Source organism: Patagioenas fasciata, chromosome 20 (assembly GCF_037038585.1).
Source record: "Patagioenas fasciata isolate bPatFas1 chromosome 20, bPatFas1.hap1, whole genome shotgun sequence".
NCBI lineage: Eukaryota > Metazoa > Chordata > Aves > Columbiformes > Columbidae > Patagioenas > Patagioenas fasciata.
The window spans coordinates 7,726,442-7,748,853 of record NC_092539.1 but is presented as its reverse complement, the minus strand read 5'-3'; the positions used below and the strand labels follow the sequence as shown (position 1 = coordinate 7,748,853).

The window sequence follows — 22,412 nt, the reverse complement described above, 5'->3', positions numbered from 1 at the left end:
ACCTGCATACGGGGGTTGCACTTCGGGGGAAACCTCTTTTGGGTTCCCTGACGCCTCGGTGGAGGTCTGGGGAGAGCATCTCAAAGACCATTGAACATACATGGTGTCACGTAAGAATTCTTATAGTCAGTATAAACATAAAACTTGAGAATATTGGCTAGAGAAGAAATGTCCTCCTAAGCAAAAGAGAAAACCTTTCCTCTTGTAAAATTATCAAAAATCTTATTTATAGTGAACAGAGAAACAAACACTTCTTCCCTGCAGGCAAGGCTCTTCCCTTTTCTTTATAGTATGTAACACCCAAGTTAAAAAAAAAATATAAAATAAATAAAAGAGGAAAAGAAAAGTGTCATCAAAATAGCATGTTAGAAAAATCATTGTTGCAATACGGGTTAGAGGTGGTACTTAATATCCATGATGCATGGCACAATGCATGGTGTAAGAAATAAGTTCCTTTAAGAGATATATATATATATCCCAATATACAATAAGGATTATGTATTTATACATAGATACTATATATATAAAATATTTATGTTTTGGGGTTGTCCTATGCAGGGACAGGAGCTGGACTCCATGATTCCAAGATGATGGAGTGGAGCATCTCCCTGTGAGGAAAGGCTGAGGGAGCTGGGGCTCTGGAGCTGGAGAAGAGGAGACTGAGGGGTGACCTCATTAATGTTTGCAGATATAGAAAGGGTGAGTGTCAGGAGGATGGAGCCAGGTTCTTCTCGGTGACAACCAGTGGTAGGACAAGGGGTAATGGGCGCAAACTGGAACACCAGAGGTTCCACTTAAATTTGAGAAGAAACTTCTTCCTCGTGAGGGTGTCAGAGCCTGGCCCAGGCTGCCCAGGGAGGTTGTGGAGTCTCCTTCTCTGCAGACATTCAAACCCGCCTGGACCCCTTCCTGTGGAACCTCAGCTGGGTGTTCCTGCTCCATGGGGGGATTGCACTGGATGAGCTTTCCAGGTCCCTTCCAACCCCTGACATTCTGGGATTCTCGTGGTTTCCCCCAGCCCAGCCCATTTTTTCACTATTTTACGCTATCTCAGGCGCTTTCCCGCTGACCCCGCCCCGCCCGGCGGCCCGTGCCGGCGTTTCCCCGGCGGGGCCGGCAGGAGGCGCTGCGGCCCGGGGCGGCGCGTGTGCGGCGGGAGCCCCCGGGCCGCCTCTTCCCCTCGCGGCCCGGCGGAGCGGGCGGGGGGCGGGCGCTGCCTGCGCCGCCGCCACCGCCGAGCTCCACAGGCCGCCGCCGCAGCGCCAACCCCCGGGATCGCGGCCGGCAGCAGGTGGGAGGCGGCGGCGGCTGGTCAGGCTCAGCCGGGCTCCCCGCGCGGCCGGGCCTGGAGCGCCGAGCCCGGCTCCGACATGTCCGGCAAGATCGAGAAAGCAGGTGAGCGCGCCGGGCGCCGCGGGAGGCCCGGGCGGGGAGACGCGCCGGGGCGGCCGCGCTCGCCGCCTTCCCCATCAGCGCCGCGGCCCGGCGGAGCTGCCCGAGCTGCCGGTTCGGGCCTGGCGCGGCCCGGCGGGGCTGGGGAGGGCGGGCAGGGCCCCCGCTACCGGCGGGGTTCGGCGGAGGCTCCTGTCACGGCGGCGCGGGGAGCGGGGCCGGGCCCGGCGCGGCGGGGGATGCTCTGCCCGGAGCTCCCTGCCCGGCGCGCCAGGGGCCGGTCCTGGGCTGCCCGGGCGCCGTTTGCCTCAGGCTTTTTGTCTCCTCCGCTTCTCCCCCCTTTTTTCTTGTATTTTTTAAAATTATCCCGCACCCCTACCGTCCTTTTCCATGTAGCATCAGGGGCGCTGCAACGCCTTGGGGCCTACACGCGATGATTAATTGCAACTTCTCCAACTTTCCTCTTTCTGGTGTTTCGTGCAAGGTCAGAAAAGATGAGTCTGTGGGCAAATGTCAGAGGGAACTGGCTCGTTTTTTCCTCTCCCTTGCAAAGCTCTGCCCGGGGTGCTCGGGGAAGGCTGCTGAGATCTCTCCTGCTCTCACAAGGAGACGCTCAGGCACGGATCAGATTGTCTCTCTGTGCTTCTGGAGCCGTGTCTGGTTCTCAGTTGTCACTTTAGATGGCTGAACGCCCCTGTTTTTCTGTGTAGCGGGAGTAGTACGTTTAAAGATTCAATTAGTGTTTTGCAAATCAACCAGTGATTTAGTTTAATTATGTTGCATTTAATTAGCAGAGAAAAATCAATGCTGTTTTGTATTATTTTTTTTTTAATTGTAAGGAATAGCTAGGCAGTTTCCTGCTGGGGAGCGTAGGGTAGCAGCCTGAACCAGGATGTGCAAGCACAGCGTTCAGGCTTTCCAGGATGGTGGCCACCAGTTTTGTGAAGATTCCCATTTCAAAGGGGTAGAGTTGGTAGCAGTGCTTTCTGGTTCTGCTCCCGGTTTATTCTGGCTTCTGTGCTATACCATATATTAATACGTTCTCCCATGATACGGTTCTGGAGCGGCCTTCGGGGATAAGCAGGCTGGCAGCCGGCTTTGAGCGCGGTTCGTAGGCATCTTTCCAGCTCTTAGCGCTAAGTTGCTGTCTCACAAGTGTGCATCACATCATGGGACAAATGCTATTCCAGAAATATCATGGGTTAATCTGATGCACGATCCCTTACATAGTACCGCACCATAACACTTTGCTTCGGGATTCTGTCAGTGTTTTTTCAATGCTTGCTGGTGTATTGTTGCAACTGTTTGTCTGGGAAGCGGGTAACTGAGTAAAGAAAGTGTTAGTGGCATATGTAGACCTGGGGCCAGTTCAAAAATAATTGCAACTTGTTTATGTCAGAGGTGAATTTGGCCTGGGATTTTAATAACTGCTGATAGCGCTACAGAGAGTAATTACAGATGTATAAATAAGCGATCACGTTTTGTTTATTCGCGTGCAGTAAATAACCCTGTGAGAATAGTAAATATAACTCCGCACCAGTGAAGCGGCGTGGAGAGTTCAAACGCGGGAAGGTGACTCCGTAGACACACACAAACGCAGTGCGGTTCCATAAACAATAGAGCAGGAAGGCCAGAAATACCATACAAAAAAAAATCATACGCTGTGCAGCTTACAGACCCGACCTTGCAACCTGCTGAACTGCGGTTGAAGAGCTCAGGACATCAAGACCCGTCCCCAGGTCAGTGCTGTCAGTGTAGGTTTGAAGATGTGATGGGTAAAGCCTGGATGTGGAGGAATTCTTCCTAGTGGGTGTGCATCGTAGGGGTGATTTGCCAAACAAGAACAGCTGTAAATCTGGGAAACTGTCCTCTTTCAACTGCTTGCATTTTCGTTTCTTTAAGAAGGGTATTTTTAAAAACATATCCAAGTATAAATGGGAGGGGAGGAGGGCTGGAAGCCAGCTGTTCCAGTGCGGTACAGTCTTGATCGCTGTTTGTGAGTGTTTGAACTTCTGATTGACACAAACAGTTCAGTTAACAGCGTCACCGAATAAACACTGTCTGCAATACCGCAGTAATTCTGGGATAATATTTGTCAAAATGTATACAGTAGCAGAACAAAGGATACAGAGTCATGAAACAAATGCTTTGAGGTCTAAGGTCTGCGTATTTGTGTACAATTGAATTTGTTTATTTCTTATGGGAACGGAAATACATGCAAAACCTATTATGTTTGTAAATAAAATAGGCTGTTGCCTCATAACAAGCCATCTGACAAACTTTGGAATTGACATGGGCTTGGGTGGGACTCTGGTGTTCATCCAGTCAGGCTGCTGGGAAGAAAAGTGTTACCTTGTGGGGCTGGATCCCTGGAGATCTTACATACATCTGCTCCTTGGGTCCGTAAATGAAACACCGTGTTGGTACTTAATAAAAAAGAATAATAAATGATTAGAGATAACAGCTACCATCCTCTCCACCAGGGCAGCAGACAAGGCTCCCTCTGGAGCTTCTCTCTGCTGTTGTTTAATCACTGTGGAGCGACTCAGAGCCCTGTTTGGAGTGAAGGGCAGCCAGCTGGTAACGGAGAATAAGATGGTATCTTTTGTTTTCACTCGTATTAGACTGCCTGCTTCGCAGGGCTCCAGCCAGGAGACTCCCAGATACCTTTTGGAAGCACAGCCCCCATTGACTTGAAGAGAAGAAGTGGCATCCAGTGTTGGGTTTTTGTTACTGGAGAGCTGCGACTTTTTGTCTTTGCTTTCAGGAGATATTTGTTCTCACCCTGGTTAGTCTTATAGCTTTGATCTAAAGTCCGAAATAAGGATGCCAAGGAAGAGTGGAGAAGGTCACAGATTCTGCTTGGGTTTCCTGTTACCATGGCAATACATGAATTCCTGTATTTATTTACCTGATGGATTACGTGCTCCAGGGAGTTGAACTGTTCTGCATCAACTCAGGGAGAATAAGAGACCCGTTAGATACCATCAGTCTAAAAACAAAAGCTCTTCCATGAAGCAGGTCCATTCAGGAATGCCCTTTATTAAAACCAAGTAACATATGGGTGCCCTACTTTGAAAGTTTATTCTACTTGATGTTTTCAATATTAATCTTGTCATTTCTTGCAGGGTTTTCATGTCCCATGTAAGCTTGCTTTTTCAATAGCAGTCTGCTAAAGGTTGTTTGAGATAACTGCTTCAAGCGTTTGCTACCTGGAGTGCAGTCGGTTATCTCAATTCTGCTCTGGCCTCAACTGCATGTATTTATTCCCAGCAGACTGGAAATGCTGTTGTTTTCGCCTTTTACTCATAAGCCTTTGCCTGATGAGCAAATTCATCTCTGAAGTCTCATCCTTGAGTAGTGGTGGTATAAAAATCTGGAGGTAATCCCAGGAGAACTCTGTTTTTAAGGAATACTGTGCAGTGGAAGAAGCAATTAAGGAGGCCAGATTATTCCCATCTTCACAGGAACTTAATGTTCGTTCAGAGTCCTCCACGCCAATTTGCAATATTCCGAATTGTGCATCTCTGAATGCTTTATTTTTTATAAACATGAAGTTTCACAAGGATATTATTTTGGGGGAGGACACATTTTGAACTGTTATCACCTCTTGGATCATTCTATGGAAATTATCTTGTATATTTTTATATGGTGAGTTACTAGGCAGATCTCCTTGGTTCTGTTGTGGATTCACCACTGTACCATGTTCTTCAGCATGAGGACTTTCAAGGTAGCTGTTTAGCAGTTGGCCAGTGGCAGTGCTGCTCTCCGGGTGGTTTTCAAACAAATTAAGAATGCTCTGTGAAATGTCTTGTCCTGGAATCTGAAAATTAAACTCTTCTAAAGACTCACTTCACAGCCCTAGAGGCAATTCAATTCCAATTCTTCCTTACTTGGCCTTTTAGCACCTGCCACATTTCCTATTATATGTGACTCGGATAGTGACCTCCCATATGTGTTTTATTGTAACGTGTTTAAAAACCATCAACAATTCAGTCTGGTTTTGTGTGGAGGCAAAATACAGGTACAAGATAATCGCTGTTTAGTGTTCCCTACAAAACGACACAAAGAGCAGGATTTTGCGCTCTTTATGAGTCAGTATAGGTCTGATGGGTTGCGCTCACGGCTTGGAGACGGGAGCGCTCAGAAATGCAGCCTGCGGGATAACAGCAGCAAGGTTGAGATGCTCCTAGCAGTTGTAAGAAGGGAGTAGACAAGGAGTGGAGAAAAAAAGACAGCTGAAGTCTGCGGGAATGTGAAGCAGCTGGGTTGCGCCTTAGTGAAAAAGCAGAAACTGGAAACAATTGCTAAATTTATTTTCAGTGCGAGCAATCGTTTTCCTTGAACCGCCATGGCTAAATATATCTGTTGGTGTGATTTTTATGTGGCGGTAGCTCTCACCGGCTCTTGCAAACCTCCCAGCGAGCAGAGAGATAAGCGGAGGTTCGCTGTTGGTCACAATCGTAACACAAATGTCCCTCGTCCAGGTCCGTTGCTTCACTTGCAGGGAGCATTTTGTATTTGTAAGGGACCTGTAGGCTCTGAGCACAGCTTTGCTTGTTGCAATGGATTGCCTGAGTGGAAGAAACCTGCTATATGTTCCTAGGGAAGGGAATGTATCTCTGAAAACAACTGAAAGTGTATTGTGCTGTAAATGCCCGAATACTTGGGGAATTCTGCTTTGGTGTTATATCTGTCTTCTTGTCTTGATTAGCATGAGAAAGCTGTAGGATTCAGCCATTGCCATGGAAGCAGTGTGAAAGGAGTATTAAAATCATATAGCTGTCACAAGAATATTAGCTTTGTTATTTGCCAGTTTTGTTTATATAACCAAAGTTTGGCTTTCGTGGTGTGTAGCTGAGAAATACTGGAGAACATAACGGGGTGAGGGGATGGTGATGGAGAACATGGTGTCGTTCTCAGTGGTTCAGTAGAGATAAAAGGGAGAGCTGGCTGGAGAAAAATGAGATTTATTCACCTTTGCGAGTTTGAATTTGCAGCCCCAGAACCACAAGGTGTATAAAAAGGTGGCCAGAGAAGGAAAAATGACATCAAAAGTGGAGATGTTGGTGGAATGGTTGGAAAGACCAGAAAAGGAGCGAGAGGACGTGCAAGCCCTGGACGTCAGAAGAGGAGGGAACGGTGGGTGAAGTCGCGTGCAAGTAGGGCAGATAGGAGAAGACAGACGGATCAGAAAAAGCTAAAGTGAACAAGGAGGAGGCTCCTGGGGGCTTTTGTGGAGTCGGTTCCAAGGCAAAGAGACAGACGATGAATTTCAGCAATCCGGAGGAGCTGCAGGAATCCCGCAGGTTGGGACACGCTGCCAGAGGAACGTTCTGCAGTTCTGCCATTCGTGTTACTGCAGCCTGACAAGTTTACAGCTACGTTACCTGACCCATAGCATCCACTCTCAAAAATGCATTTCTGATCTCTTCCTGTGGTGTGTGACATTGATGCTGATAGAGGAAACAATTTCACCCATGTAAGAGAGAACTGATGTCCCCACATATTACGTGAAGCAACCTGAGAAAGTGGATGGATCGGGTTATTGGTCTGTTTGTGTTGCATATTTCAGTTAAAGCTCTTCAGCTTTGAAACTTGTCTCTTGGTGTTAAATCTGTTTAGTGTTTTAGTTGCTACCGTAGCTTATCATCTCTGGAGTTTGTGAGATGATGTTTTCATGTTGAGAGCAAGGAAGAATTGAATAGAAACAAGTATAAGAAAGAGCAGGTCTGTATCAGAGCGTTCACTGACTTAGTGTGTTGTGGGAGATGCGATATGGACAGCATTTGGGAGAATTCGTTGTACACTTGCTTTCTATTTTATCAGATTTAGGAAAGTAATCTAAAAGATCGGAGAACTGACCAGAGCTGTATGGAGATTCTAATCCTGGGCTGGCATTTTGGTGACAGATTTCTTTCATTTTTTGGTTCCCCTTTCACACCCCTGAGGGTGTCGATTGAGCGGGGATGGCACCCAAAGACAAGATTTCTTAATGACGATGCTGAGGCTCCTTGAATTAAGCAAATGCGTGCTTTGCATTATCTTCCTCTACCTGGGTGATGGTCTCTACTGCTTTGTGTAGAGCTTTTCTGGGGTCATGAAAATCCTGTGCATTTTGTGCTTCGCGTTAACATCGTGGCGTGGTGTCAGTGCCTCTGAGGAAATACTGGTTCGTTGTTTGCTGAGGGAGGAAGGTTAAAGCTCGCTGGCCCTCTCATGCTCTCATTCTTTCTCTCTGAAGGCTTCACGCAGGGATGCCTTTTGTTGTGTACTTAACGTATTCACTGAACCAGTCCCATTTATATTCTAAACAAGATCTTTAATTTCATACCTCGCATGTATAGAAATCTTGGGTTTTGAAAGAAAATAGATGAGAATTTTCTTTTTAGGCTTCTGGAAAGAAAGGAAAAAAATCAGTAAAGTTAAGATCCAGGAATAGTTACAAATAAGGGGTAAAGTTCAAGTAAGCAGGTGCTGCAGCTTGGTTGATGAAACCTTCATAGAATTTTAGCAAGAGGCTGAATGTGTAATTCTATATCTGTAAAAAGTGTGTTGACGATGTACAGCATGCATTGGTTTATCCCCTACCTTTTCATGTTTTCGTTGTACTTCTCAGTCTACTGATCTGTCCTGTCCATGCTCCCCAAGATGTGGTAAAATAGCCTCAGGAATAAATTCCCTATTTAGAAAGTTTCCTTTACAAACCAAACATCATGTAATAAAGGGCACCCAGGGAAATCAATATTTTATTTCTGGTTGTGTAGCGCATTCCAGCCAATTCTAGAGAGCAGCGCTCACTGAATCCATCCCACAGCGGGTTCAGTTAGCACAGCAGTACTGTTGAAAATACAGCTTTCCTTGGTTGATACATTATCCTCTCGCTTTGTGCTCTGACTACCTTAACTTTAGTTTGTCAGTTTGAGTATGGGGAGATAAAGCGTGGATGGTTCCCATCCAACTTTTGCTTAACAATGCAACCTTGCATTTAATTGTTGGGAGTGATGTGCGCTGCAACGTTCATATACAAAGAAATTAAATATCCCTATTTGGATATATTTTTTCCATCTTATTTTTTTTAGGTGTACGTTTTCTAATTAGAAGAAGCTTTAAACTTGATTATATACAAGGAATTTGGTTCTCATCACTGCCTGTGTGTATTTCCAGGTAGACTTTAAACAAAGATGGTTTTGCTCCCATCCATCTCAGGTGAACGCACTTGTATGAGTTTCTTCAAATATGCATTGGCAGCTCTTCCTCTTATGTTTTACCCCGAATTACAGCCTTGCTCATTAGACCTCAGGTCTGAGGTGTGTGTTTCGCTGTAACACTTGTAGGGCTCGCTGGGGACGTCACGCACACCGCAAGTGACACACAGGAGAACATCCCCGAGCTTCCCCTTGGCTGGTCCAAGGGGTCAAACCCATCCTTGGGACCAGACGTTGGTGGCAGTCGTGTCATTGCCCAGGGTTGTCAGGGTCCTTGTGGCTTTTGACTCCATCCACAAGGAAAAAATGCTTACCTGGTGGATGACCGCAATTATCTCTGTTCAGACCACCCCAATGTGTATTTTACGCTTTTTGTTCTGGCTGCAGTTAACATGGTAAAGATGGGAAAACGAAGGAAACATCTGTGGGATTATTTCTGACAGGTGGGCAGCTGAGTTTATCTCTAAATCCCGAGAGTCTCTGGCAGCAAGGTGTGTCATAGTGTTAGGAACCACAAAACCGATGTTGAAAGGTTGTTGGTCCTTTGTGTCATTGTTTTGATACTTTTCGATTTCTGCAAGTACTTAAGGCTGCTGTAAATAATATAATAGAGTCCGAGGTTACAGCTCTTGGGCATTCGGGCTGTTGAGGCTCCACTGGCAATATGCAAAAAAGTTCTCCCATCAAGTGAAAACATAACTGATTCCAAAATCACTCCCAGAATATATGTGCTATTAACATGGATGTTGATTGAGGTCCTGATCTGATTCCAGCATCCAAAGTTGATAAATCCTGCAAAACTCCGTTCTCAGCAATGTTATCAGTGCTGTGGCTTGTCCTGAGGGTTTAGGATTATTTTAATTTATTTTTATCATGTAATAGCTCTCAGGTGAGGTACTTCACAGCTAAAAGCTTTGGCAACCTACTATGCTAACTTTCAAACATGATCCTAATGGGAAAAAAATCATACTAGAAATATCAGTAGAATACATTTAATGAAATCGTTACTCAAAGCTTTCCTATCCAGAAAGTAGCACTGGTTTGTGTTGATGCTGCACACTATGATCTTAACCTTTGGGATGGTAAAAAAGCATGAAAACTGGCTCCTCCTGCCATCCTGTGCCCTTGAAGGAGTCATTTAGTTAAATTCCTGAATATTTTTGCAGCTGTGGTTGTGGTTTATTAACTGACGCTGCCTTGAAGAAGAGCCCGTGTCTGCAGCAGTTTTCATTACTCATCTGTCAATACTTGCAGAGTAAAACAAATGGCTCTGGGTAGAGAGATTCCTGCTTTTCTGTGTAAATGGTTTCTTTTTCTCCATCCCACAGTTTTGATGCACTACATGGTTAGACTATTGGATAGGAAGGTCTGGCCTGCTTTGTCTGTCAGGGTTATTTTAAGCTATGATGTTTAGATTTTATTAAATGAACCAGAGGGAATTAAAAACATTTCTCCTTCCCAAAATACTCTCTGTTGTACAGCTGTAAAATGCCCTTTATCCTGAATCATACCAGCTGAAGAATCTCCAGAATGTCTCTTTCACAGTGGGTACAATATGATTTGTGGCCAGTTCAACAATTTGCTTGTCGAAGAAATCCAGTTCAGTTTGCTTTTGTTTTTATTTTTACATAATCCTCAACATCGAAAATGAGATGAACCAAAATTATTACATTACTGTGTTTACTGATGCAAACTGCAAGTTTTGCAGTAATGGCCTTGGCTTCTGGGTGAATTGCGGGAGGCAACTTACCAGCCTGAATTTTGGATATTTTGCGTGCTCATTGCAAGTGAAGGGCGCATCTTATTTTGAAGCCCCTGCAGAACAGGGAGAACTGCTCTGGGAGATGGAGATGTAAATGAATTTCGTGCTGGTACGTAGTATGGACCAGTGAATGGAATGAACCACTTTTGTAGTAAACGAGCAGTCAATAGGAAATGCTTTGGTGGAACAGGACAGAGCTGGAGCAAGAGGATGAGCAGTAACAGGTAGAGGAGGAGGACTTGCAGAGCACAGGGATTGAAAGCAACCAGGTAGGGAGAAAGTGAGCTTAAAAGCCAAAAGTCCATGCTGACCACTGTGTATGTGTATTTGGGGGAAATGCTGGCACCCTTACCCCTTTTCCTGTTGTGCCTTCTGGCTTTGCTTAGTTTTTATCCTACTTCATAAAATCATGGTGGGGCAAAACCACACGCAGCAGTTCCCCATGCAAGAAAGCGTGAAGAACTAAGGCCCAGCTTAGCTAAGGTGATGCATAACTTGAAGCCTTGTTTTGTGCCTCTACCTTGGCTGATGAATTGGTGCCAGTTCCCTTAGTGCCTTTTGTCATGAAGTCACCATCAAATGTGTTTTACAGCTTGTCCCATGGGAGACTGTTCTGTGTTACCGTGGCCTCCGGTGAGAGCAGAGGGAACCAAAACCTCTGCCAGACTGAGCTCTTGGCTGTCTGCAAGCATGAGGACCGAGTTTGGAGATAAAAACTGATTAGTGGATAATTCCCCCAGGATGAATAATCTCAGCCTTAACAGATGAATTGCAGATGGTTTTGGATGAGAGGGATATCAGGTTTTAAATGTCATTCATTTAGTAACCTGAATCTACTGACCTTATGTGGCATTGCAGGGTTGTTTCAGCCGAGCGAGAATGGAAGGAGCCACTTGCCTGTGGTCTGCAGCCGGTGGTCCCTGCACTGCTCTGAACCCCAAACCCCCAGCGTTTTATTCTGCTGTTGGTTTGAAAAGTCTTTCTCTCCACACGGTCAAGGAAAGCCTCCAAAATACAGAGGAGAGCAATTGTAAACTCCCCAAGTGAGAAGGATTAGTATCTAGTGCAACTTCTTAAACTACTTTCAGATTAGTTGTGCATCTTTACCCATCTTCCACCTTTGCAAAGGTAACATGACGTGTGTGTTTGTGCAGCTTTGAGTGGAAAGCTTGCAAAACAGACATAAAACCAAGTTAAGGACTATATGAGCAAGCTATGTCAATAAAGACCATCGTTTTGCGTAGCTGAGCAGCTCATCAAATTACTCGAGCGCCAGTCTCCTTACAAATGCTTTTGTGTTTTGTCTGTTGACTCATCCATCTCAATACTTACAGTAACATTTCAGTGTTGTCTTATAAAGCCTGTGACTGAAACAAGGCTGTTCTTGGGCTGGTTAATCAACAGATGCAATTAATACAATGATGTTTGTCTTGACACCCCGTCTCGCTGTGGCAGCATTGTGAGCAGCGTCGCTACGCGAGGAGATCTCTGTGGGATGGGCAGATCCCTCAATGTTTGTGTTCAACATAATGTCAACACTGAAGGAGTTTCAGACCTCTCCTTAGCTGGCAAACGGTCTCACTGGCACTACAAGTGACGTTAACAAAAGGTTAAATCATAATCTGCAGCACTTCTGATTTATTTAACAGTTTTTTAAAATGCTGGGCTTTCATTCTGTTAGAGAGCACCAGAAGTGTAAAAGGAAAGTTCAGATGGATTTTCTTCTTGTGCGAGTCTGGGAAGGTGGTGAAGGAAATAGGATTTGGACTCAGATATTTATTCTTTCAGTAGAACAATGTCAGTCCCAGACCAGTGCTTCTCAGATGTGTTTTACCCTGGGAACTTGCATAAAACGTCTTCCCTTTCAGCTATTTCATTTTTAGCTGTATAGAGGGTGTAACCATTGTTTAAGGGAGTGTCGGTGGCACGTAGCCAGTTGATATCCAAACCCTATGATGAATTGTTTTAAAGAGTATGATTTTCTGTACTGAGATATATTGATGACTTTATTTCAAGGCAGGAAGTACATGCTGCTTCCAGCAGTTGCCAAAGCAGCTGTTCGGTATGAGTAACCCATATGAAAAATCTTATGAACGCCTTAATATTGGTAGGAAGCAGCACAAGCTTAAATAATCAGCCCCAAAGTGTGGTTAAGCTCTACCAAGAGCTGCTTTCATATTTTCACTTGCTTGGAATTTTGTATCGGAAAAAATTTCACTTTCTTATGGTATCAAAGTGCGTAGGATAGTTTACAGAGAGGTATTTAACTTCAGGCTAGTTAGTATTTGTAAAGGCTTGTCTGGACACTCCTCAGACTCTTGCTTCAGGGTACAAATTTATTTGATTTATCCCGAGTTGAGTTGATGCAGCAGATTCTGTCTCTGTAATCTCAACCGGCTCCGCGGCTTTTAGCATTTCCTAGCACTGGAGCACCAGTGTCACTTAGACTGGGTTTCTGCCAAGGCCTGTATTAGGGCGCACACTGAGATGCAGTCACCTCCCTGTCCTGAGTTTCCTTATCACTAGATTGGGGCTTTATGGTATAGTCTCTCTCTGTTTTTAACCACAGAGCTGACTTTGTTGAGACCGATAGATAGATTTCCATAGCTTTCCACCAAAAAGTTTATTTTTAATTAACGACCATTTCAGGTGATTTCTGCAGTTGACATTTTCTGGAAGAAGGGGTAATGATTTTGATCCACAGCCCTCCGATGGGCGCCAGCTGTGAGCAGCAGGGGGGACGCTGGGCTCGGGGGGCGTTTCTGGACACGGTGGCTGTAGCAGAACTGCTGACCTGTGGCTCATAAAAGAAAGAAAAAGAATAAGCAGGAAGTGCCGTGCTCTAAACATGAACCTGTCTGGAAGCTGAGCGTGCAGAGATGAGCCACTGAAGGGGAAAACCCGTTCACCTATAGCTGATGTATGGTACAAGTGAACCCCATCGTAGTTTCCAGCTCAGCTCCTGAGACGCTTCCAACCCAAGTTCAGTTACTTCCTTCGTCCTACTTTTGAGCTCTGCATCTGAATTGCTTTTATTTTGTATTGTTTCTTCTTATCTTTGAAACCAGGATATGATTTCTTCTTTGTCACCTGTCACTGCCCTTTGTTTCTCCTAATTTACGATCTTTTTGACGCGTACTCGTCTGGCTCGTAGGGCATCCTGTCGAAGAGCCTGGGTCACGAGTGTTTGATTCAGCGTGGTTGTCCTGGAGATGTATAGGGATGTGCCAGCAAATAGTGGTACGTATGTCACAGCAAAGGGACACACACACACGTCTTGCCCAAGCAGTAGAGCCTCTCCTGCTGCTGAATGCGGCACATGGGGGTGGTAGCAAGGGGAAATGAGGGATGTCTGGCTTATTCTGAGAACAGAATTCAATTTCCCTTGCTGCAATAGTTTCATGAATCAGAAAGGAAAATGTGTAACGCTTAGTGTTTATCTAGAACTTTTCATTTTTAGAGCATTGGATAAGCATTCTGTACTTTTGCCTTCATGGTGAGTGGTGATGGAAAGTGCTGACTGTAGGGAGGCGAGAAGTGAGTACAACTTCTCCCCTTGATTCTTTTGCTGCTGTGATTTAACTTGTTATTTTGATCATTTGGACATTAAGTAGTGAGAGTAGAAGGTGTAGTGCTATGTAGCGGGGGCACCTCTCCATTTGAGGGAAGATGCAGGTAATACTCTGTGCCACCTAGAATCATGTGAACCTTCTGTTCCCAATTCAGCCTCCTGGTTATGTTGATCCTAATCTTTCATGGAGGCTCAAGAACCTGAAATTAAGTTGTGGACCTCACCTCATATTCTCTGGGAATTAGGGTTGAGGAATCTTGTACAAGGTGAGATTTGATGGGCTGATGCTCTTCAAACTTTGCGCTTGTATGTTGCAATTTCTTTAGTGGGAGGCTAATAAATTTCCCAGCAGATTACCCTCATTTCCAGAGTCTCAAAGTCTGAGTTGTAATTAAGCACTTAATTTGATGAGGGTTTTTAAATGGGTTGCTGCTCTACTGGCAGCTTGGGGAAACGCTTCCATCTTCAGCCCAGCTTCCCAGTGTGGGCTTAGGCTCGGAGAGCTACTGTATATTTAGAACTGGCAGAACTGCAGCCTGCCAGACAGGCCTCAGAAAATTGCTCCAAATCTATGCTCCCTGGGTAGGTTAAAGCCAAATTTGAGAGAAGCTTGGCTTTTTTTGAAGAAGTTAGGGTGATGGCAATTTTTCATTGGGAAATTTGAATAATACATATTATTGCTTACAGTCGCAGAGTTCCCCGGCTGCCACAAATGCCAGTAATCAATGCCTCCAACAGGGAATCAATTATTTTAGTTCTTCATCATCTGGAGACTCATGATCATCCTGAGAGTTGTGTTGTCAGAGAAGCACGTGGCTTGACCAGTGGGTATCACCTATTTAAGAAATAAGTCTATTTTTATCCACATTAGTCTGAGATGTGCTGTAAGAGGGTGACTTGGGCCAATGACTTGGCCTCATAGGATTTAATACAAAAATAATAATGACTGAGTAGAGTTTTTTCCTTCCATGCTATTTGAGGTTATGGCTTCCAGTTGCCTGATTAAGTTTGTATCCTTTGCTAAAGTTTCTCTGCTGTCTTCCCCCTCTCTCCTGTGCTTCAGCTTTTCTGCTTGAAACCTCAGGAACGGTCTTGAAGGCTTGATTGTGCTGTGCCTTTGAATTGACCCCCATATATTTCCATCGAGACATTAGGATGGCCTTCCCATTTCCTTCTATTCTCAGTTTAAATTTTCCTGTTATGGGAATACTAACCAAAAAAAAGTTGAGTTGCAATTAGTCATATGTTAAAACGACCAGGCTGAAGCCAACAGGAAGAGCATCCTCTGCATCTCGGTGTTCGAGGCCGTGTGTCCGTTTGCCATTTCGGCTGCGGCCGGATCTCTCGCGTGTATTGACCGCTCATCATTTAACAGACCCGTTTGGTGCTCACCCTGTGTCTCTCTCCTCAACACATGCCCGTTTTTACTGATAACTCTCTGGCCTCCGGGCTGCTGACAGCTGTTGTCCACTTGCTGCTAATTAAGAAAGCAGCGTGAGCGATGGGAATGGGGATCGGAGAGATTGAACCCCCTCTCTGCAGCAAAGCGTTTCAACCTGATTAAAAGGACTCTGACTGACGACTGATCAGCCTCTTTTTCCCTTCTCTGTCTGTGGAGCTCTCGGTAAAAAGCCTGTTTGCTATCAAAACTCCCATGTCAGCCGCGCTCTTTGTCTGTATTTTTTAGATCCTGTAACAATAAGCAACGTCAGAACAGATTTACCATTGAAATAGTGGGCACATGTGAAATCCAAGCCACTATGAAGCCACGTTGTTTAACATGCAAAGCGTTGTGTACATCTGTGCTCTTCTGTAGAAATTCAAATGCAGGTTGGTTTATTTTTGAATAAAATGACACATTGTTGCAAATGTAGAACTGGCTGTAAGAATCCAGATCAACATGAATTAACAGGACTGAAGTGGATGGGCTGATGAATTTCAGATATTTTCCTTCTTTGTTTAAGGTTTTCTTTGTTTGTTTTGTTTCCTTGTTTGGTTTCCTTGTTTTGTTTTCCCTTGTTTTGCATCAGGTCCCAGTGGGTGACCTTTTGTGAGATACGGTTACGCTGTGATATTTGTGATCCAGCTTGAGCTGTATCAGTGGGTTTGGACTCTGGAATTCCCTTTGCTGGCCTGTGCTTCTGTGGAGGTAAAATGATGGACTGCGGTTAAGATAATACAAGATTATTGTGTTAACACACAACCAGAAGATGTGAATTCAAGTAGGAGTGATGGTAATTTCATTCAAGAAGCCTCCTCCTGTAACACTGGTGCTCTTTGGAGCTGTTTACCCCCAGGAATATTATGACTCTTTGTATTTCAGCCTAGACCTCCAAAATTCAATCTGAATTCTTATCTGCAATAAGTGGGCTCTGTATAGCCCCTAGCATGCTTTGAAAGCTGTGTCCTTTGCTCTTATATCTGGAATATAATTCCTCTTCTTCCTGTTGTGATTTTTCTCATGCCTGGCTGTTATCTCTTATCTTGGAGATGGCTGTTTCTTGGTACAGTAATTCAGCACGATCAGAGCTTCTCTTTAAAAGGATTACGTATATATGGGAGTAAAATGTTTATTTAAATTTAAAAAAAGAACACTCCTAGGCTTGACTGCTTAGGTGTGTGAAAATCCTGTAATAAGCCATGTCTACCACAATATAACTGAACAGTAGGAACACGCCTAGGGAGAGGAGGACGTGCTTCTGACTGTATTTACTGGTGTTTGCCTTGGGCACCCATCATTTTGTTGCATTATCGCTTTCTGGAAGAAGCCTTGAAGCATTCGATTTCAGCTTTTCGATAAAGAAGTGGTTTATATTTGTTCGAAGTTGAACACAACCTGCTCTACCAGTCAGCGTTACCATATATTCACGTTCAGTACTAATGGTAGGAAATTCAAAATGCAGTGTGCTTATAACTAACCAAACTAGGCAGACTCTTTGGGTGGTTCAGGGTGTGAAAGTGCTAGAACGTCCTTGGGCAGCTTTTTGTTTTCACATGAAGAGACCAGATGCTGACACGGTGCAAAGAGAAGAGAAATCCCATCACTAGATTGGCCCCGAGTCCCTAGGCTGTAGTCTGTAAATAAAGTGATTTATGGGCATTATAGATTAAAATGGTGTTCCTTTTTTTACTCCAAGCAAAATGTCTTTTCCAAATAGATCATCTCATTATTGGACTCTGGTTTGGCTAGTGATTTTATAAAATAAGCCTGGTAGAAAATTAATGGGATGACTTCTCTCCTAGGCAGAATTTATGGAGACTCCAAATCCCTGTCTCTTTTGCTGCGGAAGGCAATTAAGAATATGAGGGAGTGGTTTCTTGATTTGAAATGTTGAAAGCAACTGTAAGCATTCGTATTATTGGCAGAGCTCGTTAGAGATGGTGAGACTGGTTATACTGGGTCATTTGCTGTGAATATTGGGCATTTCTTCCACAGTAGCCTGATTATTGCTTGGGCAGCTTTGCCAGACTGTTCAGTATCTGCTGCCTGTTGACAGGCCGCGCGTTTCAAGCCGATTATAGGAATATTATGTGGCTTCAGGGTCACAGTTAGTCCGTTTTGTCCTTTAATGCCACTCACAGTGACATCAAGAATTGAGCTGCTGTCACCCAGGTGGGTCCTCCACCAGTATTGACATGGTTTTGTGTCTGTTCTGCGTTCATTTTTCATGTGACTGATGGCAAGTGTCACTTGCTCTGAACACCCACCTCTTGTGCCGTGAAGTTCTGGCTGTGTAAAATGAAAAACCATCACCAAGTCATTTCAGAGACACAGAGGTGGCAGTTTTGACATTAAAGGGGCCAAAGAATCATTCTGCAAATTCCTTTGGTATTAGGTTAGGCTTTGTTTAGACTGTTGTCTAAATGGAAGCCTAGAGCTTTGCTGCTTGGTCTACAGCTGACTTGCCTTCGACAAAGCAAGACTTTATCTTTGAGAAACATCTTCCCATATATATGAGAATTATCCTGAAATATTTCCCTTTATTGCCAGTTTGGCTTCTAAATAGCTCAACCCACTTTGCAAGTGGACAGTCTGATTCCAAAGTAAAACCTTGTAGGGAGTTAATTGGGAATAATGTATGTGAGTTTCCACCCTTCGCCTTGATTTGAATTAACTTTCCTAGACAGAAAGGCTCTCATTTATAGAGTCTTGGGTTATAAGGCTCTTGTGGCTTTGAACGTGGATATGTTTTATCAGGGTAAATTAACGGTGTATTATAGTTTCAAGCAATCTCCTTAAGAGTACAGATTCATAGAGCTGCCAGAAAACCAGCTCAGCTCTTCTGAGCGACATCTTTCGAAGTTTCTATATGACTGAGTTCAGTTTCATCATTTAACACTGTGACCTCGATATATAATGTTGTGTATTTTTATCAAATGAGGGCAATCAAACCATTATGGATGTTTTGTACCTATGGCTTGTGTGTAAAAATCAGGATGGAGGCAGAAATGCTGTGTATTGTTTGAAGTCCTATAGACTCCAGGAGAATTCTGTGGAGGAACTCGAGACTCTTGACACATTTAATGAAGCAGGTTTTCCCAAGTCAAATGCCTTTTCCAAGATTTGTTTGAGACATCTTCATGTTTTGCACTCTTTGCAATAGATACATGGCTGGTTTTCAGGTTAATGAAGAGTGATGGCACATTTAGTGTATTCAGACTTTCCTAACTGCAGAGTTGCCACAAAGGAAGCAGGAGATGCCTCTTCATCTGTCATTCTTCTACAGAAATCAGCAGTTTAGAAGTAAATGCAGTTGAGAGTTTATTTGCTGAGCTTCAGAGTTGAGTCCATGGAAAAAAACGCAGAACCTCCTTGTTTGTTCGGTGAGGAGGCGAATGGATTTCATTGTGTAGCAGTGTGCCGCCTTGAAACCTGTCATATGTAGGAGCGATGTAACCAGGTGGTTTTAATTCAGACATGAGGAGACAGGATAAAATAGACAGTTTACACAAATAATTGTTTACTGCTGAAGTCACTTTTAATGTTTATGTGCATTAGAGTAAAATATAGATATCTCAGACTCCCTAAGCCGCCTCATGTTTCCTGCCATGATGGTACCAAGATGTGCTAATCCTACAGCTAAGAGACTACTTACACCAGGCCTAGTATTTCCTCTCCCTCCTTGGCTGTTCAGTTCAATTAACATCTCAGTTTCCCCTTGCTGGAGGCACTGATGTTTCAAATTGTGCTTATAGAAGACTAAAATTTCCTACTGCCCGTAGGCAGGCAATAAAACTGGTGGTTTGGTTGCAGATCCTATCAGGTATAGAACAGAGTATGGAACTGAGGATATGGCTTGGGGCTTTTTAACCCTTTATGCGAGCGGCACAACAATCATGTAAAAGCAGCATCTGAGCTGATTACATCAGAAATTTCACACCTCCGGTGCCGCTGTATCACTTCGCACACACGCTTGTGTGTATGTGCAGATAGAGAGCTGGCCCTTTGGGGCACCAGCAGAGCAGGACTTCAAAGTTGAGTGATTTGCGTAGCCCTCCTGTGATGCCTTGTTTGATTGAGTAAGCAACATTAGGGCAGTTTGCACTCCTATTGCGATGCCCCTCTAGGAGACAGCGCTGGCCTGGCTCCTGCAATCCATTTGTCTTTCTCTTGCAGAGCTGTGAGCCCCCGGCACGGTGCACAGGAGCTGTGCAGACATGTTTAATCTTACCGAACCGAATATCTGCTTTTCAGCATCTGCGCCCCGAGGATACAGTGCTAGTCAGAACAGTGAGAAACGAGGCTTCCTTGCAGAGAAGTTAGCTCATCTCTTAACATGCATGGAAAAGAGCTTACATCACACTCTCACCTGGACTGTTGCTCTTAATCTATGGCACTTGCTAAAGAAGGAAACAAAATTGAGCGTGTTTAAGCAAATGCTTTCCATGTTTTGATCTTGTTTCTTGTGCTCAGCCCAGAGCAGTGTGGGCGGTGGCTCTTGGGCAGGGTATGAGGTTCCTCCCAAGCCTACTAGAAAAGAGGGGTTAGCTTTGCAGTCCAGTCTGAATGTGCAAAGAGTCTGTAATCAGAGGTCAAAAATAAAGATGACTATAATTAGTAATGTCCAAAGCAACTGGAAATTGTGTCAGGCAGATCTGAGCCAGCTTCTCTTTTTTTTTCCATCGCCTAATGAATGAGACCTGAGATTGCTCTCCGAGGATGGAAGAGGGCTGAGTTTTTCCCTTTCCAAACTGGTGCTGTGGGGCAGATGCGAAGTCAAGACCTCATTTACAACCTTATTTTTCAACTGTTGAACCTGTAGGCAGGTTGCGAGCAATTAGGCTTTTCCCTGAAGCATCTAAAACAATGCATTTCTGCTTGCCGTCCTGCAGAGTGCCAGTGACGACATTCTGTCACCTTGGAGATGGATAAACAGCTTCAGCAACATCAGGTTATAATCTTTCAGGTCTGAGTTTCAGCGCTGACAGCCGTACGACTGAAACCCAAGCCCAACAAAGGTTTTTCAGCGTGGAAAGAGTCTACATGTGCTCGAGTAAAATGAGAGGAGGGGAGTTTAAGCAGAGCTCGGCGATAAGGCTTTTTGCTTGGCCGTGGCAATGGTGTGAATGAGACAAATTAGCTCTGGCTCACATGCTCCTCCAGCCCTGAGTGACTCAGGTAGTGTGCACGCAGACTTGTGCCTACAGGGCTTTATTTTTAGATGTCTGAATCACTGTCATGACTGTATCCTCATACAGCCGTTAGACGAGTGGGGATGCCCACGGACCCCTTATTAAGTCATGTTTGGTGAGCGGAGAAATTCAACAGATTCCCCTCGCAACCGCTGCAGTTTTTGTGCTCAGAGCTGTTTGCTGAAGCAACGCAGAGGCCGTGCCTCGTAACTGGGTGTTTTCTTTCCATTTAAAATTAAACGTTTAGTTAACAACCTTGGTGGTTTCTGTGTATAGAGCAGGGGGAGCGTGGACCACAGCCGTCATGTTGACATTGGAGGCTTCTTGACTCTCTTGTTGTTTTAGCGTTGCTGGCACAGGGGGAGTTACGAGTCGTGTTACCAGTGTTGTAATCCCATTAGTTCTCTGGGGCTTGCAGGGCTGTGCAAAATCAGTACTTAAATGGGAAATTACCAGAGACTCGCCAGATGTGGCACAAAGGTCTGCTATGATTTGGTGAATGGCAGCATTTCTGCTCGTGAGTTGATATGGGCCCAATCTGCTGGAGCGACTTTCTTTCAGATAAAACAGGGCAAAAGTCCTGTCTGCTGCTTATCAATAAATTACAGTATCTTTTTCCAAAAGAAGTCTCAGAGCCAGCTTTGGTCTGCTGGAAGAAACTGGGTAGCAAAGCCCTACTCCCTTAAATCCCTCCTTGTTCAATTAATTGCAACTTTCAATTCCCTCGCCCCCATAGATTGGTTGGGTGTCATTGCTGCAGGGTTTGCAGCAGCTGAAGGATTCCTGATTTGTACATCTGCATGCAAGATTTCTCTCTTCTGAAATACTTGAGGCTAAAAGAGGACTAGGAGGGAGCCCAGTCAGCTGCTCTGAACTTGCTGCTTCATCTGGTACGTCTTCTCTTCTTTGCAACCTGGAGATTTGCTTCCGAATATGAAGCTGGGAGGAGGAAGGGCTGTAGTACTAATGCACTGTAAAATTAATGTTGCTGACTGACCCAGTCCTTTTCGCTGGAGTCGGGAGACGTGGCTGAATTGCTAAGTCTCCCTCTGTGCCTCCTGATTCCCTCGCAGACACTGTGGGCTCTTTCCACACGAGGCTGCTGCAGCTGGAGATGCCTCATTCATGGTTGCTTAGAAAGAAGAAAAAAAAAATCAAAATAAAAATGTGCTCTCTGACAAATAAAAATGTTTTGCTTCCTCTGGAGGCCCCAGAGGGCGGCATAAAAATAATGAAGCCTGTGAGTCAGTGAGCATTGCCTGGCCAGCTGAGAGGGAACTGAGCCTCCCTTTTCCATAGAAGTTTGTGTGCTGTCATTGCACATCATTAATGCTTGCTGGTTTATGCTCATTCACTGTAACGTTGCCAAGAAAGAAAAAGGGCAGCCGGTCTTTCCGCTCCCGAACGCTGGCTGTTTCGAAGGTGACGTGATGTTAAAGGAGAAGTTTCTTTAGCGCTCCAGAAGGGCTGTTTGATTCTCGAGCTGCCCTTCCTCCACCGTTTTCCTCCCAAACCTGGCGGCTCTCCTGGCAAACGGGTTCCCTGGAGAGGGACTTGGAGCAGCTCACAAACAGCTCCACCTAAGGTACAAAGGTTAGGGTGGGCAAACTTCCTGATTGACACTGCACCCTCCCTTTTTTCTTTCCTTTCTGGATCCCCTGCCGGGTGTCTTGTTTGTTTCTGAATAAATTCTCTTTGCTTCGGTCTCTGGGGGTAATGGCAAAGTTGAGCAAACTAAACTCACAGAGATGGAAGTGCTAGATCTGGGGCTTCTGTAGCACCCGTGATGCAGCAGCGATACGCTCAGATGTTTAAAAGGGATATTTTAATTCTATTCTGCCACGTT

At 44.8% G+C, this 22,412-nt stretch overlaps 1 protein-coding gene across 10 annotated transcripts in view; it reads left to right on the top strand.

The window, feature by feature from the left end:
* Window positions 1-1,143: 1,143 nt before the first annotated feature.
* The window catches only part of RAPGEF1 (Rap guanine nucleotide exchange factor 1), a 76,541-nt gene continuing 55,272 nt past the window's right edge, over window positions 1,144-22,412 (top strand). For 8 of the 10 annotated variants that reach the window (XM_071817529.1, XM_071817528.1, XM_071817525.1 and 5 more), the window contains exon 1: window positions 1,144-1,395. In XM_071817529.1, the coding sequence (XP_071673630.1) occupies window positions 1,371-1,395 (25 nt within the window). In that variant the 5' untranslated portion in view covers window positions 1,144-1,370. Of the gene's footprint in view, window positions 1,396-2,897; window positions 3,132-22,412 lie in introns of those variants that run through there. The other 2 variants (XM_065853820.2, XM_071817521.1) reach the window with 2 other exon arrangements.